We start from the raw sequence: 21847 nt of genomic DNA, 5'->3' as shown, positions 1-21847 counted from the left end.
TGAGAGTAGAAACACAAATCATGTGATAAAAGAATTATATAAATTTTATGTCAAATTACATGTTCCGATGAATATTTAATAGCAAAAATAAAACAAAATGTAATATTCTTAAATACATTTATTATTTTACACAATATTACCTTGAGATCTCAATTTTGTAATATTATTGATAGTAAAGAGAAGTTTTCAACACTTCCCGTAATATCTGGTCAATTTCTTGAGTAAAGCTCATAATACGAGTCAACATTAATTATATTTTATGGTAATTCCCACGTCAAAATAAAAAGAAATATGAAATACTCACCTGAAACTGTTCCACAAATAGTTGAAATGACAGCTATTTGCATCACATTTGACAGTATTTTTGTTGGTTAAGTTGGCACTACTCGTATTGTGATTTCATCATTTAATTAAACGTTGGCACGATGTTTCCTGACCAAATCCATACATTAAAAGCTAGTATGGAATTATGCAAGACTAAGTGTAGCATTACAGATGTGATTTGTACCTGAACGCCCGGCAGCCATATTACAGCACAATGTTAAGTGTTTACCAACGTCTATTGGACTATGGTTTCTTTCACACTCTATCATACGCACAAGGACGAGGGGTTCCGCCTATTTGCAAAACGACGTTTTCCTCGTATACTTTGAAGAAGAACCACGGAGAATAACGAACGACGTGGCTCGTCACTTCGGAATTAGCTAGTACTGTGCATGTAAAATTGTCAACTCAGCTGGGATGCAGCCATACCATTATCGAAAGGTACAAGAGTTGTCTACAGTAGATCAGCCGCCGAGAATTGCATTTCACTGGGTATTGAATAATCCCAACGCGAATATTCTCTTCGGTGATGAGTGTTTGTGTACAAGAATTGGACTTTTTAATCAACATAATAAACATTGGTGGTCGTATCGCAACCCTAAACTTACGCGACAACAGTTCCAGCACAGGTCCAGTTTAAATTTTTATGGATGATAATAAAATAATAACCCCGTTTGCCCTATCGGTATACGCTGGCACGGCACCAGTGGGTGAAAAGTGAGGATGAAAGCAGGTCAGTTATCATCATCAGCCCATCGTGAAGAATTTTACAAGAATAACACTTCTTATTACAATCCTGTGGTAAGGATGTGTCGTCATTATAACGTCTTACTGCTTGACCACAAATCCATCGACATATTTGGTACAAAATATTTGATTTTTAGGAAGAACTTGTTTTCTATTTTGTAGAATATGCTTGAAAATATGTTTTTTTTTTTTTAATTTTTATATAGTTTTATATTTTGTATATTAAATAACATTTTAACTAAATTTAACTAACTTTAATTAAATGGCAACGCATGGGGGTATCATGGGCGAAACAGTACACTCTGTTATGTCTATGGTACTGCTCGTGTCTATAGGCGACGGTTACCACTTTCCATCAGGTGGGCCGTCAGCTTGTTTGCCATTCTAAGTTGTATAAAAAAAAACCATAACGCTAATATCCGACAAGTGGGTCGTAAGTTTGTTAACTATGTATTTCAAATAGTAAATAAAATTTACGTACACGTTTGAGCAGGAAATAGTTGGATTGTCAATATACCCGTAGTCAAGTCATTTACTTTAGTCAAGACATGTACACGTTATGTATGTATGGCCAGCTTGCCGAATTAGTGACGTACTGATTCGAACTTTACAGTATTCGAGTTTTTTTGAAAAAAAAAAAAACTAATCGTAACTAAAATTACAGAGTACATAGGCAGAACATCTTAGTCATCAGGAATGGATTGAATAAATGAACGATTGAATGAAAATTTATCAACCGTTATCTATCCATTATTGAAACTAGACCTCCTACATAAATTGGAAGGTTTTGCCAATACTTGCCACGCTTAGCAAACAGGTTGGGAACCGTAGTTAAGCTTTGGTAATGTTTTGAGAGGGACGCTGCTGCCAATCCCGCGATCCTTAAGTTCTTTTAGTTGCCTTTAACGCCAACCTGGGTAAAGGAAGAGGTAAATATAAGCATAGTCTTTAGTAATAGAATTTAATGAAAAGGTAATCAAGTTTTTATCACATAAATCAAAACAATCCGAAACATTAAATCTTTAAATTAAAATTTTTTATTAGTTTACATTTTTATTGAAACAAACTATTGTATCGAGTATCGAATTTACTAGAAATCTTTACTCAAACATTTATTTATTTACTCTTTATTGCACCGTTTAAAGAATGATACAAAACATTATTGCATTCGAATTTTGCATACTAAGTACTCGAATGACCGAGTTCGAATTATGTATTCGAGTCATTGCGACTCGTCACGTCACTAGCTGAATGTCGTGTTTGCCGCTCGCATATGCAGTGTCGCAATTGTACGCACGCATCACTTGCAGTAGACGCATGGCCGAGATCGTATTATTTCCTATCTGGTTTTTTTCCCCCAACTTGCTCCAGTTTATCAATAATCATTTCTGATGTGGTTTACGTGTTGTTACTTTCTCTTGTTGTTTGAAATTTGATTATTTTTACCAGTTTCAAAGGGCAACATAGACACATGCATTTTTTATACATTTTTTTTTTATACTACTTAGATTGGCAAACAAGCTGACGGCCCACCTGATAGAAAATGGTAACCGTCGCCTATAGACATGAGCAGTACCATGGACATAACAGAGTATACTGTTTCGCCCATGATGTATGACATTATGTATGAGGTATATTAATCATATTCCACGTCATCATATCAGCCTTTAACTGTCCACTGCTGGACATAAGCCTCTCCTTTGGGGGGGTTTTACTAGTTACTACGATTGGCAGGCCAATTGACAACCGCAGTTAGGCTTTAGAGATGTTTTAATAGAGACGCTGCTGCCCATCCCTCGCCCTCCCTTAGTCGGCTCTTACGACAACCATAGGAAAGGAAGGGGTGGCCTATTCTATGCCGGGACCACACGGCAACCATTTTTTTTTTTTTGGACAAAATCACACAGATTGAGCTAGCCCCAAAGTAAGTTCGAGACTTGTGTTATGGGATACTAACTCAACGATACTATATTTATAATAGATACATATATAGGTGGCTTATTCAATAAATGGCGACATCGTCCACGTGTTCGTATGTCAGAAATAGAAAGAGTAAGAGTAGAGAGACTGACAGAAGAACAGGTTCGAAATCAGTATCAAGAAAGATTGAATGAAAGATTTAGAGAGCTACTGAAGAAAGATAACTATGAGATAGAAGAATTTTGGAAGGAATTTAAATGCGGAATCTTTGATATAGCTACTCAAGTTTGTGGTGTAAGTAAGAGGAAGGATGTTAAGATGAGAATGAATGTATGGTGGGATGGCGAAGTGAAAGAAATGGTGGCTCTAAAGAAAAAGGTATGGATGGATTTGTTAGCTACCAGAGCTAATAAGAGAATGCAAGGTAATGTAAGTGACATTGAAAAAATTGCAAAAGAGAAGTATGATGTAATGAAAAAGAAAGTTAAAGAATTAGTAAGCAAAAAGAAAGAGGAATGTAAGGATGAGTATGAAAGGAAATTCTCTAGAAATTTTCGAGCTAATCAAAAGCTTTTCTGGCATTTAGTTCGAACAGCTAGAGGTAAAAAGAGAGATCCGAAAATGGGCGTGATAAGGGATATGGATGGTAATGTTATCACGGAACAAAAGGAAGTCTTAGATCATTGGAAGAGATATTTTGAAAGTTTATTTGAACGTGGAAGTGACAGAAAGAATGTTGAAAATGAAATAATGGACGAAGAAGTTGACAGTGAAAGTGATATAAGTATGGATGAAGTAATGAATGCAATGAAGATTATGAAATTTGGTAAAGCAGCGGGATTCGATAGAATATCTGCCGAAATGCTTAAAGAAGGTGGAGAAATCATTGTAAACCTGCTGTGTCTGCTGTTCAATAAATGTTGGCGGTCCGGTTGTGTTCCAGGTGACTGGAGCAAAGCTGTTATTGTGCCACTATATAAAGGCAGCGGGTCACAGCAGGAGTGCAAAAATTTCCGCAGAATAAGCCTTCATAGTGTTGTAGGCAAATTGTATGCTAGGATTTTGATTAAAAGAGTGATGAATGAGACGGAAAGTAAAATTTGGGATGTGCAAGCAGGGTTTCGAAAGGGTATGGGATGTACGGATCAAGTCTTTTCCTTAAGGTGCATAACAGAGAAAACCTTAGCTCAACATCAGAAGGTTTTCTGCGCCTTCATTGACCTTGAAAAGGCTTATGATAGAGTGGAGAGGAATGAACTGTGGTCAACACTGGCAATGTATGGGGTGAGCAACCATTTGATACGGGCATTCAAATCTTTATATAAGGATTCAAATGCCTGTGTCAGAATAAATGGAGTCTATACAGACTGGTTTGGCATTGAACGCGGTGTTAGACAGGGCTGTGTAGCGTCTCCTTGGCTGTTCAACCTATTTATGGACAGTTGCTTGACCGATTTGAAAGGATCTAATTGTGGATTCAGGATGAATGAGTCTCTGTTTAAGACTCTTTTATACGCCGACGACCAAGTACTTTTTGCATCGTCGGAGTATGAATTACAACAAATGGTGACTATAATGAATGAAGCGTATGCAAGAAAAGGTATGAAAATAAATGCGAAGAAGACGAAGGTAATGGTTTTTGAGAGGAATGAAAGTTTAACGGCATGCCAGATTATGATAGGAGATGAAAAAGTAGAGCAAGTGAGTGAGTTTCTATATTTAGGTTCTTTGTTACGAGGGATGGGAAGTGTGACAGAGATATTGAGAGGAGAGTAAAAGCGGGAAACAGTGCTAACGGTGCACTGCTCTCGATTATGTCAAGTAAAAATGTATCGAGCAAAGCTCGCCTTGCTATAATTCAAGGAGTACTGACACCAACACTCATGTATGGAAGCGAATCGTGGGTATGGCAGAAGAAGCATGAAAGTAAGATAAATGCTGTACAGATGAGAGCTTTGAGAAGTATGTGTGGTATTACTTTAAAAGATAGAGTAAGAAACAGTGTGATTAGAGAGAAGTGTGAACTGAAAGACGATGTAGTGACAAAAATTGAAAAAGGAATGTTGCGTTGGTTTGGTCATTTGGAGAGGATGGATGAAAGAAGAATTACGAAAGAGATTTATCGAGCAAGAATGAATGGAGATGTCGGTAGGGGCCGCCCTAGACGGACGTATGTCGACCAAATAGGCGACGTGCTGAAGAAGGGCCAAATTAAAAGTACCCGTAACCGACGAGCGTGTATGACAAGATTGATGAATGTGGAAGAAGCGAAAGAGGTTTGTTTGAATCGAAGCATTTGGCGTTCCATTGTTTCTGCCTACCCTAATGGGAGACAGGCGTGACAGATATGTATGTATGTATGTACATATATAGATAAACATCCAAGACCCAGGCCAATCAGGAAAAGATCGTTTTCCATCATGACCTGGCCGGGTATCGAACCCGGGACCTCCACGTCGCAGGACGTCGTCGAGGACGACGATTTAGTCATCTATACATATAATAAAACTGTAGAGGTCGAATATCTGTAAATAGAAAAAAAAAGCTAAAACCCGAGTCAGGGGGATGTTAGAAGTGAAATAGAACACGTTCAGATATTTCAAATTTTTTGGTTTGGGCTAATCTCCAAAACTGTTGCACCGATTTAAATGAAATTTTTCATGGTGATACCTTACATCCCCGGTAATTATTTTAGATACTTTTAATCACGGAAAATTGAAGAGTTCCCGTGGGATAGTTAAAAAACTATAGTAACTTATACAGCTTAGTACACAACCTACTTAAGTAAAGTCATTTTGACCTAAGGCAAAGAGTGAGAACAACACGTCATTTGTTAATTTTGGTCCAGTATTCCCAGACATGATAAATAGGTAGGTACATACATCGATATATACTAAACATGAATAACAAGTACCACGCGGACAGTCACGGGTATCAGCTAGTATTACATAATGTAAAATTCCAACTAACTCCCTGATGATAGTGAATACCTTTAATATACCAAAGTAGTCAGAGTGGTGGCGGTAGACTCGCCTTCTAGCCACTAGCCCGAATATGCTCGACAAAATATTTTTTTTTATTGGATTTTTTTTTATACAACTTAGAATGGCAAACAAGCTGACGGTCCACCTGATGGAAGTAATAACCGTCGCCTATAGACATAAGCAATACCATGGACATAACAGAGTATACTGTTTCGCTCATGAGACCCCCATGCGTTGTCATTCCTGAGGACTCGGGTGTTATTCCTCTGTTCCCAGTAAATTCACGCCATATCCCGCCCTTCAAACCGAAACACAGCCATGCAAACACAACTGCTTCACGGTTGAGACACGAATGGGACAGAGGTACCCTAGCAATCGACTTTTGTACAAAGTCTCCCTCTGGTAGAATGTTAACTTCGCCATAATAGGAATGCCATCTAATAACCCCATCAATATTTATGGCCGTGAACATATTTTTTCATTTAATACTAGTGTTTACCAGCGATTTCTTCTGCGTGACTAGAGTTCACTGACCTTAATAAATTATAGCCTACGCCCCTGAATCCAATATAGTACGTGCACACCAAATTTCATAGTGATCGGTTAAGGCTTTTTTTAATGGGTGATGATGGAATGGTGACCCCGCCTGCGCTATCGGTTACGCTGGCGGGGCACCAGTGAGAGATGATAGGTGAGGATGAAAAGACAGGTCTTTTTTTAATAAGTGATAATGGAATGGTGACCCCGCCTGCGCTATCGGTATACGCTGGCAGGGCACCAGTGAACGATGACAGGTGACGATGAAAGCAGGTCAGTTAGCACATCGTGACGAATGCCACTAGAATTAACCACAATGGTTTCCAGGGGGAACCGTGTGGAGAGCGACCTGATGGGGTGCATTGCTGGCAATGGATCAGTTAGATCCCATTACTGACAATCCCCCCCCCCCCCCCAATAGTGTGTATCAGTTAATTATGTACTAACTCGGACACACTACAGTTTGCTAACAAATAATTATTGTTAGCAAAATGAGTAACGTGTTGTAATGAAGGCCTGGATTCCTGAGATATAGATCTGTGATCTAGTTTTGGAGTCCGGTCTCTTACAAATTGTACAATTACATATATGCTTTTATATATCATTATACCTTTTTTTAATGGATGATAATGGAATGGTGACCTAACCTACGCTACAGGGGCTATCGGTATACGCTGGCGGGGCACCAGTGAGGGATGATAGGTGAGATGAAAAAGCAGTTAGCCCATCGTCATGAATACAACTGGAATCCAACACGACGGTTTCAAGGGGGAACCGCGTGGAGGTTGACCTGACAGGGTATATTGCTAGCGATGTAACTGGTAGCCCGCATTACTAACAATCCCTTCCCCCCTACATCTATCATCAGCTAACTGACCTGCTTTGAGGGGATTGTTAGCAATGGAGTTTAACAGCCCCATTGTTAGCAATTTGCCCTATTAAGTTGACCTCCACGTGGTTCCCCCTGGAAACCATCGTGAACAATTCTTATTGAATTCGTCACGATGGGCTAACTGACCTGCTTCATCCTCACCTATCATCCTTCACTGGTGCCCCGCCGGCGTATACCGTTAGCGCGGGTGGGGTTACCATTCCATATTCACCCATTAAAAAACTAACCTGCTTTTATCATCACCTATCATCACTGGTGCCCCGCCGGTGTATACCGATAGCTCAGGCGGGGTTACCGTTCCATTATCACCCATTAAAAAAAAATAGATACACACTATTGCATTCATGAATATGCCTGTTCATATTGTTTGTATGAAAAAAGAGATTATATAGATAGAGCATCGAGCCTCAAAAACGAGACAACTTTTTATCAACTAATTTTCAAATTAGCTGACCCTTTTTTTTTTAATAACGTTCTATATACTTACGCTCACAATGTATCTTGACGTATCTATATTTAATTACTAGCTGACCCGGCAAACGTTGTTTTACTATATACATTATTTTTAGAACTATACATGAAAATTTATCCTACTACAATTATTATATTGGATGGCCATCTTGCAACTCTATTGCAGCATCATAAAAATCGCGATTAAAAAACAGGAGTTGATCGTAAAACGGTGAAAATTTGAGGTTGTATGTATTTTTCAATGCTAAATCATAATAAAATAAAAATAGAATAATTTGTCAAAAAATAAAAAAAAAAAATTGCCGAAGGTCACCCTTATCATTGACGGGGTATGAAAAATAGATATTGGCCGATTCTCAGACCTATCCAATATGCACACAAAATTTCATAAAAATCGGTAAAGCCGTTTCGGAGAAGTTTGATAACAAACACCGTGACACGAAGATTTTATATATAAGATTTAATAAATAAAAAAAGTGTTGTCGCTTTAAAAATAAATACAGAAGTTATAAAGGAATCACTCGTAACTATTTATCACGCAAAATTCTATGAAAAAGTTGACCCGCTTCTTTCGATGCACTTGTATGAAGACACTCTATCTAAGATCTATAATCTAAGAAAAAAATTAATACGATCAATTATATTTTTTTATGCAACTTAGAATGGATTTTATCATTTAATATTATATAATATAATTAGAATAAATAGAATTATATAATAATGTATAGTGTTTATGCTTGAAGCTTAAAAGTTCTCGACGAAAAAAAATGCTTGTCCGTGCCTCAATTTTTTATAATAAATTAAATAATACAAAGATGCGTGTAGTCCTATCCGTTACCAAAATTTCAAACTGTCTACGTCTATGGTTCTAATATTGCAAGTGCGTAAAATATAACTTTTTATTATAATTTCTATAATGCCTGTTCTTAACCAATTAGTTTTTTTTTTCGACTTTGAAGAGTCCTTAATTTTCCCTTTTTGAAGAATTTTCAATTCAAGTTCATGTCTATAGGTGACGGTTACCATTTTCCATCAGGTGGGCCGTCAGCTCATTTCCCTATCTAGCTGGCATAAAGGTATAAATTGGGGGGAAAGGATTCTTAGTAATGGGGAGATTAGTCCTCATTGCTATTTGTATATCTATCAGATCGACCTCCATGCGGTCCCCCCTGAAAACTATCGTGACTCATTTATCGCTGAATTCGTCACGATGGGCTAACTGACCTTTTCATCCTCACTTATCACCTCTCACTGGTACCCGGCCAGTATATACCGATAGCGCAGGCGGTGTTACCATTCTCATCCATTAGAAAAAAAAGGTATAAGTTAAAATTAAAAGAAAAACATTATATTTAAAAAAAAAATAAAAGATTCCATTTATTTCTCTCTTTGGTACTTATATCTATTAACATGGATCAACAACAATAGTGGTAACTATACTACACGTAGTTAATTGGGATTAGATGACGGTGGTGGTAGTAATTTTGATGACTTGAGTCAGCTGACGTCATCCGCGGTGTTGATTTGTACTACTTGTATATCTGTTGACAGATGATAATGTTTAATTAATTTCAAAATAAAATCTCAATTTGGATTAACCCTTAAAGTACGGCAATATGTGTTTTAGACATGTGTTTTTTTATACAACTTAGAATGGCAAACAAGCAGACGGCCCACCTGATGGAAAGTGGTAACCGTCGCCTATAGACATGAGCAGTAGCATGGACATAACAGAGTATACTGTTTCGCCCATGATACCCCCCATGCGTTGCCATTCCTGAGGAATCGGGTGCTATTCCTCTGTACCCTGTAAATTCACGCCCTGTATTCATGTATTTTCAGAGTTTCTTTTGTATTTTAAGATGTAGACTATTCTAAGGTGGGCACGGCCCACATTGTGTAGAATATCATGCAAAAATTATTGAAAATAAATTACATTTAATATCATCATCTTCCTGCCCTTATCTCAATTATTACTTGGGGTCGGCGTAATATGGTTTTATCCATATTACAAAAAGATTTGGCTTATAGTTTTACGACCGGCCGCCTGCCCGACGTCGACCCTCTTTGGGAAATAAATTACAAGTAATAGAGACATTCAAATACAAAATTTAAAAAAAATATATAAAAATTAGTTAAAAAAGAAAGAAAACTACTCTAGTCCATTAATATTACACTTTCAACGTGAAGTGACTTTTTTATGCAACTTAGAATGGTAAAATAAGCTGACGGCCCACCTGATGGAAAGTGGTAACCGTCGCCTATAGACATGAGCAGTACCATGGGCATAACAGAGTATACTGTTTCGCCCATGATACATTTCATACATTACCATTCCTAAGGGCCCCTTTTAATATTTTTGTACCCTGTAATTTCATTGCAATTTCCCACCCTTCAAACCTAAAACACAGCCATGCAGACAACTGTTTTACAGTAGAAACGAATGGGACAGAGGTACCCAACCAGACGACTTTGTACATAGTCTCAAAAGTGTTAAATTACTCCAGCTTTATTACAAACTCACCTTAAACTAAAATACTTCGCGTAAAAGAAATCAGTTCCAGCCATGCGACAGAGACTCGCCCTCCCAGCCGTGCTCCTCCTCGATGTGGTGCTCGTGATGATGCACTGGCACGTACACCTTCTTCTCAACCTCGACCTTCTTGATCACTGGCACCGGCACGTGCTTCACCACTGGCACTGGCACGTGCTTCACAATTGGCACTTCCTTCACCACCTGCACCTCCTTGACAACGGGCACGTGCACCGGGTATGGCACCTTGGACACGTGATGGTGGTGAATGGTGTGAACCTTGTACGGCACGTGGATAGTCACATGCTTGCTGAAACAAAAAATATATAGATTGAATACATTGTTAAAAAAGTGGACAAGTCTATTTCAATATTAATATATTTTTTTTTTTATTTTGAAGTATATTTTTTATAATATAGATAGCAGTAAATTTTAATTCTTCGATAAAGTTATGCAAGTAAAGAAATACTAGACCTACATTTCTATTATGCAATGATTTCAGCATTACTACACCAATAATGGTAATACCAAAACCATTGCTCTATCAATGGTCACTTGATATAATGATTATATTTAATTCAGCAAAAAAACATAAGACAATTATTTTACTTGTATGTAAATAAATTCAAAATTTCATTGTAAACTGTTACGATAATGAGCGAGAGAAAGTATTGTATTTATAATTAGTTATTAAGTTCAACGTACAACCATCATGTTAATATGAAATACCTCTGTGATTTCATATCGTATTATGGAATTAATAATATTTTAGCTAATTTGTAATTAAAAACACTTTTGTGTCTACTTAATTGGCATGCATGTAATTTGATGTTAACGTGATAAAAAATAGTTTTCTACGAACAGGAACTGATCCAAAAAATAATTCATTGTAACATGTCATCGAAATAACGCTTTCTAGAGCGTATTAACATACAGTGATATAGTCAAGTTATGGTGCATCAACATGTTCATTTTACTGTCAACGTATACAAAAGACCATGTCCTCTCAGGTTGTCACAATTTCGTTTACCGATTAAGTTTATAATACAATTTCCATGTATTTTGTACATTTGATACAATATGTGAATGAAATACGATTAAGCAATAATCACAAAATGCCTACTTTCACTTGCACTTGAGTACAGCATACGGGAAATAAGCTGTTTTCATGCAAACGTCTCATTTAATGGACGAAGCGAATGTGCTTTCTATATGCTCTCATCATTTAAGATACAGTTAAATGCACATTAGTGTAGCAAAAAATAATTTCGCGTGGGAAATGGCATGTAATTTATGCGGAATGTAAAATGACTTGGCCCTTGTTTACACATGTATCAACATCTGGTGTTATTTTGATCAACGTACATAAATTTCATTTTTCGTAGTGTTCATTGTGTCCCACTGCTGGTAAAAGGTATCTACCTTACGTCTCCAAGTGTCACTATCTATACAATGTAAAATCCAAGTTGTTAGCCTTTTATAAAAAGTGAAATTGCATATTTTTTTTTTCAAAGACACTTGAACAAAGCATGAGAAATAAATGGAGATACTCGTATCAACTCATTATGTCTGTGGAGGATGAAAAAATTTCGTCGTTTAAAGACCTATGCTTTTTTGCAAATTTTGTTTATTTTTATGAGTAGAACGCTCCCTGAGACAATATTTTGAATTTGAGCTTATATAAATAATATGCCGTGATTTCAATAAATCATACACTTTTGTTAAATATAAGTATTACGAAAATGAAGTATAATTGAAAATTTGATCGATTCTGAGGCGGCGCTTCTCTTAACCTATCTTTAAAAAATTAAATTCGATATCACAAATTCATAAACTTTATTATAAGGATCAATATAAACGAATTTTCTAACTTAAGTAAAAAAAATAATATCGGAGGAAAAGGATTGTTAGTAATGCAGGTTGCTATCAATATATCCTGTCAGGTCGACCTCCACGTAATCCTGGAAACCATCATGCTGAATTCCAAGTATATCACGATGACTACCTTTTCATTCTCACCTATCACCCCTCACTAATGCCCCGCCAGCGATAAACGTTAACGCAGACAGGGTTACCATTCCATTGTCATCCATTACAAAAAAAAAGTCACAGTGGATATTTTAATTTAGGTCGGTTTATAAAACAGTAAGTTCGTGAAATATCAAATTGAAGATAGAGAATTGGTATCAGAGAATCGGCTTCAATGATAGTCCCTTTTATACTCAGCCGGCTATCGGCGAGCAATTTATTTTTATTTTACACATACATTGCTCTCATGACAGATAGATACTCTTTATTGTTTCCTCCAAAAGATTACAATAGTTTACATCTAGAATAAGTTTACAATTGTAATCTTTTGGAGGAAACAATAAAGAGTATCTATCTATCTATCTATCTATAGTAAACTTATTATAGATATAAACAATTACAAGAAATGATCACAATGTGAAAACAATGGGCGGCCCCATCGCTAAAAGCGATCTCTTCCCGGCACCCAAAATTGTTGCGCGGCAAAGCTGGCTCGGCATAGGAAAACCGGCGTAATTTTCTAGAAGTTTCCATTACATAATGATTGCCAGTAACAAAATAAAGTACCGACCCGATCGAGACACTGTCAGCGCATTGTTTTGATGATTTTGTAACGCGCTCTGTTTATTCCGTACGCGTAATTCTACACTAGAACGGTTCTGTTCCGAGACGTGACCCGGATTCATTCGTATGTCGATTAATTGCATCATACCTATTATTGATATGAATAAATGAATATAATTGAGACTAGATGACCTATCAAACGTCGATTTGCCCCCCCCCCCCCACAGACTAATTGTCGGTAAAAACAAATTGGAACAAACAATTATACATTTACATAATTAAAATTGTGTTTAAAAAAAAAGCTATTTCAATCGTGATAAAACCAAATGTTTTGATTTAAAAACTAAAGTATTGATAGATAGATAGATAGATACTCTTTATTGTTTCCTCCAAAAGATTACAATAGTAAACTTATTATAAATATAAACAATTACAAGAAATAGTCACAATGAGAAAACAATGGGCGAGCTTATCGCTAAGAGCGATCTCTTCCAGGCAACCTTTGGATGGAGACGAGTAATTATAAACAATTTGATTGGAGGTATTTCATTAAAGATGACATGATCAGATTGGGTGTAAAAATACAAATAACTGCAAGTAGAGTCGGAATGGGACAGGGCATTCCTCAGGAATGGCAACGCATGGGGGGTATCATGGGTGAAACAGTATACTCTGATATGTCCATGGTACTGCTCATGTCTATAGGCGACGGTTACCACTTTCCATCAGGTGGGCCGTCAGCTTGTTTGCAATTCTAAGTTGCATAAAAAAAAAACATTTTAGAGTAACCATTTTTTAAACGTTTTCTTAAAAGTTTTACTAGAGAGCTCTCGATTCTCTTTTGTTTTTTTTTTTCTTTTTATTTTTATATTAATAATATAAATATATAAGTGATCTTAGCACTTTAACATCTTAACCAATCACTATGACTTTAGTATATATATTATATTAAAAAAAAAGTCCTTGCTGATTTTGTCACAGTGAGGAAGAAACGCCGCAGCACTTAATTTGTGGCTGTAGCCCACTCATACATAAACGATATATCTCTTTTGGAAAATACACTTTATATCCTGAGGAGATAAAAAAAAACGTCGCTACAAAAAACATTTTAAAATTCTTATCACTGATAGGAATTAGCAGCGAACCTTAAAAAAGGGCAAGCACAAAAGATCATCAGAAAGGTCGCTGGTCACAAGCTTTTCTGCCTAGAAAACCCATTCTTGAATAATAATAATAAATAATATTATATAAAGTATGGAGAAGGATATAGTCTGCTTTTCTCAAACATGCTTGGAAATGTGAGCATTATTTTGACAATCTTCTTAGAGATAAATCAAAATTGCCGTACTGGCCAGTTACATGCGGGCAACGGCCGGCAAAAGTTGTATGAAAATCCATATCTGTCGTGTTTTGCGGCCAGATAAATTACTATGTAAACTCATATCTGTCCTGTAATTTAAAAATGGAATGACCTTTTACTTCGGAACATGGCTACCAAGGAGGTAACTTATAAAAGGTTTTATTTAAATTTCGAACTAACTTGCAAATAGAAAGCTGTTTATTGAAAAAAAAAAACAAAGGAACATTATGGCGCGTGAAAAATTATTATTGTTCGTTATTCGTCATTAAACTTAAAAAGGAAAATTGTGTTTTTGATTTCCGCGCATTGTTTGAGAAAAGTACTATACAAGCCTTGGCCACAACTAGGCATTGATGGACCCTCGTATGTGTGCCTCGGCTACGCCTCGGCCCAAATTTGCACGTTCGTCCATCACTGCCTCAGTTGCTGGCCGCTGCAGTAATGTACTATTACATAAGAATAAAAAAACACATAAATTTAATCCCGGATAGATAATAAAATAATGTTTATTAATTAAATTTAAATTTTCCTTTATGGTTTGAAGTTAGGGTTATCACAAAAAAGAAATATAAAAATAAACACAAGAAGCTACACTTCAGCGCCGCCGAACTTTGCAAACTAGAACGACCGGTAAATCCGGATGTCATTTATTATGGAAAAGTTCATACATAATTATTATTGTTGAGATAATATTACGGTGCCGTAATTTTTTATTACATAAAGTGATTACTTTATGAACAAAATGCTAGTCATTCGATGTTCTAAAATTACTCGAATCTCAATAATACCGTCACAACCTGTAGGGTTGCCAGCTTGCTCGTTGACATATGTCAAAGCTTTTTTTTAGATTTACATTTCTATTTTATATTTTTACAAATGATACTAAGTGTTATCATACAAACTTAAATAAGCAATAAATCATGATAACAAATCATGATTTGTTGGTATTAAAAAGTCAGTGTATCATTCTATTTTTAAGTTTTTACGAAATAATTTAAATGCCCAAATTCGGCAATTGAAAGTCTTCTATAGTATTTATATAAATATTTTTTAATTGCGTGAAAATAATTAAGAAATTAACATTTTATTTTTAAAACTTTTACTAAAAATTATATACTTTTATATTTAAATATTTCATATAAAAAATAATAATAATAATACGCAGATAGTGGCAACCCTGTGGGATTTATAAAGTTTATTGACATTTGAGTGTTGTAATAAGTTTGCGATCCGATGCCATTTTGAATATATGGCTTTTTGTACTGTTCCTTTCTATCCAGTTCAGTAAGAACGAAATTGAAATTGGTTAGCAGTAAAATTATTCCGGTTAGTTGACCTCACCGTTTCGGTATGTTACTAACATTAAAATGTAATATTTATTTATTAATTACAAAATAGTTAGAAAGTGAACAATATTTGACGTTCGAATTTTGAAATCGAGCGCGCGTCTTCAAGATTTTTTCTTTTTTGAATTAAGAATAATGAATTCGAATTTAACGAGTTCCGAAATTATTATTGTTCTTTGTAAATAAAGAATAATGTTTTATTGTATTATACATAATATTGTTGGCAGTTTTTTTTATTTTTTTATTTTAGCAACAATTACAGACAATTTTGTGTTAAATGTCTCTGACTCAGTGGTGTTTCTGCCATAATGCAACAGCTACTTCATGAAAGAAAGAAAACGAAAGAGGAAAAGATAGATTTTTAAAAGGTAGGATATGACCTCACACCGTGGAACCAAAATGGTCACGTACAGTGCAGTTTTTTTTTTAAACAAGAGTAATAATGTTTGTAGCGTGGCAACTACTGACAAAACCCCCTAAGGGGGAGGCTTATATTCAGCAATGGACGGTTAAAGGCTGATATAATAAATATTTGTTAAGGATCTGCAACATGCTCTTGACACCCTAATGATACAGGCGTCCATAGACTACGGTAACACTGTTCACCATCAGATGTACTGCGTGACTGATTCTCACGATCGTAGTGAAAAAAAAAAATAAAAATAAAAGGTAAGCAAGAGCATTAACGATGTACAACACTGATCACTTTAATTGCAAATAATAAATTAACGTAATGGATCGCTAATTGACGTCAAATATTATGTATAACGTGAAACTTTTAACATAGTATGACTTTTTTAGAAATATTATGCAATTTCTCATACTATAAGTTTCCATAGAAGTAAATATTGAAAAATATTACATAATTTTAAATAGACAACGATCTACTTTCAGAGCTACCGAGTGTACATATAAAGTTTCATCTAAGTCGATTAATCCGTTTAGAATTATGGCGACTAACACTGCGACACGAGAATTTTATATATTAGATTATTGAACGATATCTGTAAAATTCATTTTTTTTTTATACAACTTAGAATGATTATTACATTAGTTTTCTTTCTTCTTAAATCTGCGTGTACGAAGTAACGGGTAAAAAACGGGTGAATCATAGAAGATCCGTACGGGTCAACGTGTAACGGCTTAGCTGACCCCCTCCCCCTCCTCCATACGCAAATAAAAGATAAGATACTGGGCAAAAAGATTGTTATATATTTATTAAGATAAATTTACATTAAATTATTTATTGACTCATACTGTTTCATATCAGCCTTTGACTGTCCACTGCTGAACATAAGCCTCCTCTTTGGAGGGTTTTGCCAGTAGTTGCCACGCTTGGCGGGTGGATTGGCAACCACGGTTAGGCTTTAGAAATATTTCAAGAGGGACCCTGCTGCCCATTCCTCGCTCTCCCTTAGTCGTCTCTGAAACCCATAGAAAAGGGAGAGGTGGCCTATTCTATGCCGGAATCACACGGCTACACGTATTACGAGAAATTAATCCTACATTTTTAAATATCGAACGATGTATTCGAGTGCCTTTTGCCGCGACAACTATTGATTTGTATTTTTTTTTTATTTTAGCAAAGGGCTAGTGAGGTGTCAATTAACACAAACATACAGTAGCGAGTAATCACTGACCTGTCTCAATCTTGTGGCTAGTGACTGACAACGTAAACTATCACTTACGCTAGAAAGTCAGTTATCATAAGGTTGTTTATCTATTTACGTTATACGCAATAGTTATAAATTATAACGCGACGCGGAATTATTATGTAAACATGAGAGGAAACACTTTAATTTCGAGTAAGTGAATATTTCTCATATTTACAATATTTATGTAAAAATAAAGTAACGGGGAAGCCATATTTTAATAGTTGTTGTTGCAAAACAACATATTGTTAATTTTTTTTTTTAATATAAGTCTGAAATAAAAATTAAATTATTATTTTTTAAATTTTCACAAAATTCTCATCTCCCCTCTTAAGGAGAGGAGATGGCAACTAACCCCCGGCAGAAGCACAGTCGGCCCGGGTTCAGGGCCCCAGGGAGAGAAACCGGCGTACAATGCGGGCAGAATCTAAGAGCACCCCTTTCTGCATCCTTCCCGGGAGTGAGTCGCCTCGGAATCCCAACCGTCTGAGATGTTGTTTCAGACTAGTTGGGATAAGACTGTTCACCGACAAAACGATTGGAATGATTTCGGTGGATGTTACCCCCCTTACTGCGGCTCTCTGCCGGGGGTTAGTTGCCATCTCCTCTCCTTAAGAGAGGAAATGTGAATTTTGTAAAAATTTAAAATGGTCACCTCGTGGGCCAGGTTAAGTTATTATTATTATTATTAATTATAATTCAAGGTTGTCTTCCACAAAGATAAACCAACTCCAATTTTAACGAAGTCAGTTATTTTGATTTATAAACTAAACCACTCAATCAATTTTGATAAAATTTCTATAAATATTTCCAATCCATAGGTATTTCCTTGCAGATAAAAAAAGTAATTTTCCAAATCGATTTATAACAGACGGATTTATGAGGTAACAAATATTAAAAAAAAATACCACTACATTAAGAACTTTTTTCCTTTTCAACCGACTTAAAAAAGGAGGAGGTCTCGAATTCGGTTGTATTTTTATTTTATGTTTGTCACCTCATATCTCCGTCAGTTGTAAACCGATTTGGAAAATTCTTTATTTTATTTTTTTGTTTGGAAGGATATACGTACAGTTTGGTTGCATAGAAATCTCATCAAAATCGGTTCAGTGGTTTAGTTATTAAATCAAAATAACCATTGTTTTGCCATAATTGAAGTTGTTTTTTTATCGTAGAAGGCAATTTAATTATTTGTAACATTTTTAGAATTTCGTTTATTTAAGGTGATACCTAACATAGTAACTTAGCTGGAAAACATTGATGACCGAGTTCGTTTTATAATTTTATTGCAGTAAATTATTTAATAACAATTTCTGTGATTATTATGTTAAAGTTATCACTTAGTTAATAATCACTACAACTTAGACTAACACTTAACACTTTAAATTCAAGAGATTTTACACCGCATACAAACATAAGCTGGGATTAGACCCTGAGGTCGTAGATCACAATGAATCGTCACAAACCTGAGCTCCCATATTCTGGTCAGTGTTATTACAATAAATAATCAAATAATTTAATGTTATGTTCCACAAACAAAACCGACTTTAACTGTGACATTGTTATGTTAATCTCAAAACTAAACTTTTAATCCAATTGTGATAAAATTTCAATGGTACCAAACTGTAAGTATATAGGGGGGAAAGGGGTTGTTAGTAATGGAGACTGAGAATCCCATTGCTAGCAATATACCCAAGCAGGTCGACCTCCTCACGGTTCTCCCTGGAAACTATCATGGTTAATTCCTGATGAATTCATCATGATGGGCTAACTGGCCTGTTTTCATTCTCATCTATCACCCTTCACTGGTGCTCCGCCAGCGTATCCCGTTAGCGCAGGCGGGGTCACCATACCATTTTCACCCATCAAAAAAACAAACTGTAAGTATAATTTTTAAGATAAAAAAAAGGATTTTCCAAATTCTTTTATAACTAACAGAATTATAAGAGAGAGAGAGAACAGACAAGCGTGGGGAAAAAATACAACTAAATTGAAACCCTATTACTTTTCAAAGTCGATTGATAAGTACAAATGTACTAAATTTGAATAACTGCTGTAAAAGTACATAGTGTGAATGCAAAATATTAGAATTTTTTTGTATTATTGTATAAAAGTAAAACAAAGTAAAATTTTTAATGCTGATTAAGAAAAAAAGAAAAGTAAATTGTAATGATTATGAAATTTAATTATTGTTATGAAAGAGCGGTTTCTCCTAACACAAGCAATCTTTGCTTAACAGGAGATACCAAAACCTGTAATGTAACTAACTACCTTTGTATGAAGAAATAAATTTATTATTATTATTATTATTAAAATATTTAACACTATCAACATTTTTTTTTATTATTATAATTATATTATTGTTACAATTTGAATTAAATGAATATTAAACATATTAATTTACAAAAACTGAATGAAACTTCTGAATAATATGTAAATACTATAAAACAAATTCGTTGCCCCCGTCTATCTATTTTACAGTTTACTTCTTCTAAACCACGCCATCAATTTTGATACGGATTTCACTATCGTACAGAAATTTTTTCACTGTATCTACAAGTTTATAATTCAAAGTTTTTTAATAAATCACCAAAATCAATTTTCACGGTTAACATTAACTAAATCATAAATGTAACACATCAAAGTAATGTACCGTGCAAAGCCGGGGCGGGTCAATAGTGATCAATTAAGATTAATTCACAGTAACGATCGTATAAACCGAACTCAAATTTCATTAACGTAACATAACCCGTTTTTTATTTAACCGTTTTTTTTTTTTGTTTAACCTTGAGTAACTTGCATAACGTCATTTTGTTCGTTCGTTGCACTATTTTTACCTTTTTTTTTAGTTAAAGCTGATTATGCGGTTTCTTTGAATGAATGTTTATTTTGTTTTTATTAATAAGAAGTAAGGTCACTGCCATTCTTTAGTTCTTTTTTTTTCGTTGTACATGTAATCTAGATTGGCAATCTTTCTTTTTTATTATCGATTAAATTATTAAAGAAATGTATTTATTAATAGAAGCACTTGAGAGAAGCTTTTGCCCAGCGGTGGGGATATGAAGGAAATTGAATGTACCTAATAGAGTGAAACGGAGTTTACAAATAGAACAATACTCACTGATGGCCGCCGTGACCACCGGGAACAGGGGAAGCTACCACTACGGCGACGAGGAGCGCAACAAGCTGAAAACGAAACGAAATATTAACGTTAAAAAATAATATGCTATTTATCAATAACAGGTTACTGGATTCTATTATTATGCCCATCACTAAACTGCATTTTAAAATTAGAACAACACATTGAAAAAAGTTATATTAATTTTTGAAAGATCAAAGAATATGTGTCACACTGCCAAACTTACAGCGAGTTTCGTGTACATCTTGCTTTAGTTTGCTGGACTGATTTTAGTGATACAGCTGGCCTGTGGACACTGGCTTGCTTTCTACTGTTTCCGAACGTTCCACAAGCTTATATACTGAGTCGTTTCAAGTCCAAGAGTTGCATAATGGAGCCCCTTGGTTCATCCCTACTAGCCCGTTTTATCCGGCTAAATTAGAAAGGTGCAAGGTGTCTCTGCATTTGAGGTAGAAAGGCGCCACTTGAAATTGGTGGGGCTCGACCAGGTGGGGTAGCACGAAGAGGCAGTCTCGGACGCGCGTACCGAGTTTTTGTAATCTGTATCAAGTGCTCACATAGTGTTGTGATACTTGTGGCTGTATTTAGTTTTATTTTTAAACGACATTATTTATAGTGACAATATGTACCTTAAATGTAATTAAAAATAGGGTCGGTTTCGGTTTAATTATGTCAGGTAACCAATGCTGTCCAGTTTCAGATAATATTCTAGAAGGTGCGAGATCGTAAATTGTTCGGCGTCTTGCTGTTGTGTGTATAATTATAGATTTATTCCCTGATAGTGTTTCTAACGTAACGTATCATTAATTGGCTTGCTCTTTAAACGCGTTGCCAGTGTTATGTTGAAATATTATTTTAAAATGGATTTTTCGTAATTGTTTATCAACTATGTAGCGTGTTTTATGGTTTTTTTTTAAACTATTCTTAATTTAAATTAGTTTAAACTAAATGTAAATTAAAATATACCGTGAGAGGGACCACTATTATTCCTCTTATGACCAAAGGTCTTACCCCATGAGGAAGCTATAGATATAATTTTAAAATACTCACATATGAAATATTTGGACGCCTACAATTTTAAGGCAATTAAACAGATGCCAAAAAGTTTTGTCACATGGCCCTTATAATGTCAAATGTCTGTTTAAAGCAAATAAATATTTCATTTATTTCATTTGTCACTTTTCACTTAATATTTTTATATGTAAGATATTTGCTGTGCGAACTGCTATTCCGTTATTATGCAATGCGAAACATTTATAAATGTCTGTCCAATAAGTATTTTTAAAATTGCTACTTTTTAAAAATATATTAATATATTCACGACTATAACCCATTAAGTGGTAGTCGAAA

The 21847-nt window shown here is 35.2% G+C and overlaps 1 protein-coding gene across 1 annotated transcript; it reads right to left on the bottom strand.

The window, feature by feature from the left end:
- Positions 1 to 9120: 9120 nt before the first annotated feature.
- On the bottom strand, positions 9121 to 20821 carry LOC116413296 (mantle protein). The gene is made up of 4 exons (XM_031911617.2): positions 20724 to 20821; positions 20480 to 20544; positions 10400 to 10718; positions 9121 to 9416 (listed from the first exon to the last, which is right to left on the bottom strand). Exons 1-3 carry the CDS (start codon positions 20739 to 20741, stop codon positions 10430 to 10432), a joined length of 372 nt encoding a protein of 123 aa, XP_031767477.1. The 5' UTR covers positions 20742 to 20821; the 3' UTR covers positions 9121 to 9416; positions 10400 to 10429.
- Positions 20822 to 21847: the final 1026 nt, after the last annotated feature.

Source organism: Galleria mellonella, unplaced genomic scaffold, assembly GCF_026898425.1.
Source record: "Galleria mellonella isolate WM207_F2 unplaced genomic scaffold, CSIRO_AGI_GalMel_v1 utg28, whole genome shotgun sequence".
Taxonomy (NCBI): Eukaryota; Metazoa; Arthropoda; class Insecta; order Lepidoptera; family Pyralidae; genus Galleria; species Galleria mellonella.
This window is presented reverse-complemented; position numbering and strand designations above follow the sequence as displayed.

What these genes read in the sequence shown, in the direction of transcription:
- LOC116413296 (XM_031911617.2), bottom strand. An exon ending in GGTGGTCACGGCGGCCATCA is followed by an intron (nt 10,719 to 20,479) that starts GTGAGTATTGTT and finishes TTTTTGTTTCAG; the next exon opens with CAAGCATGTGACTATCCACG.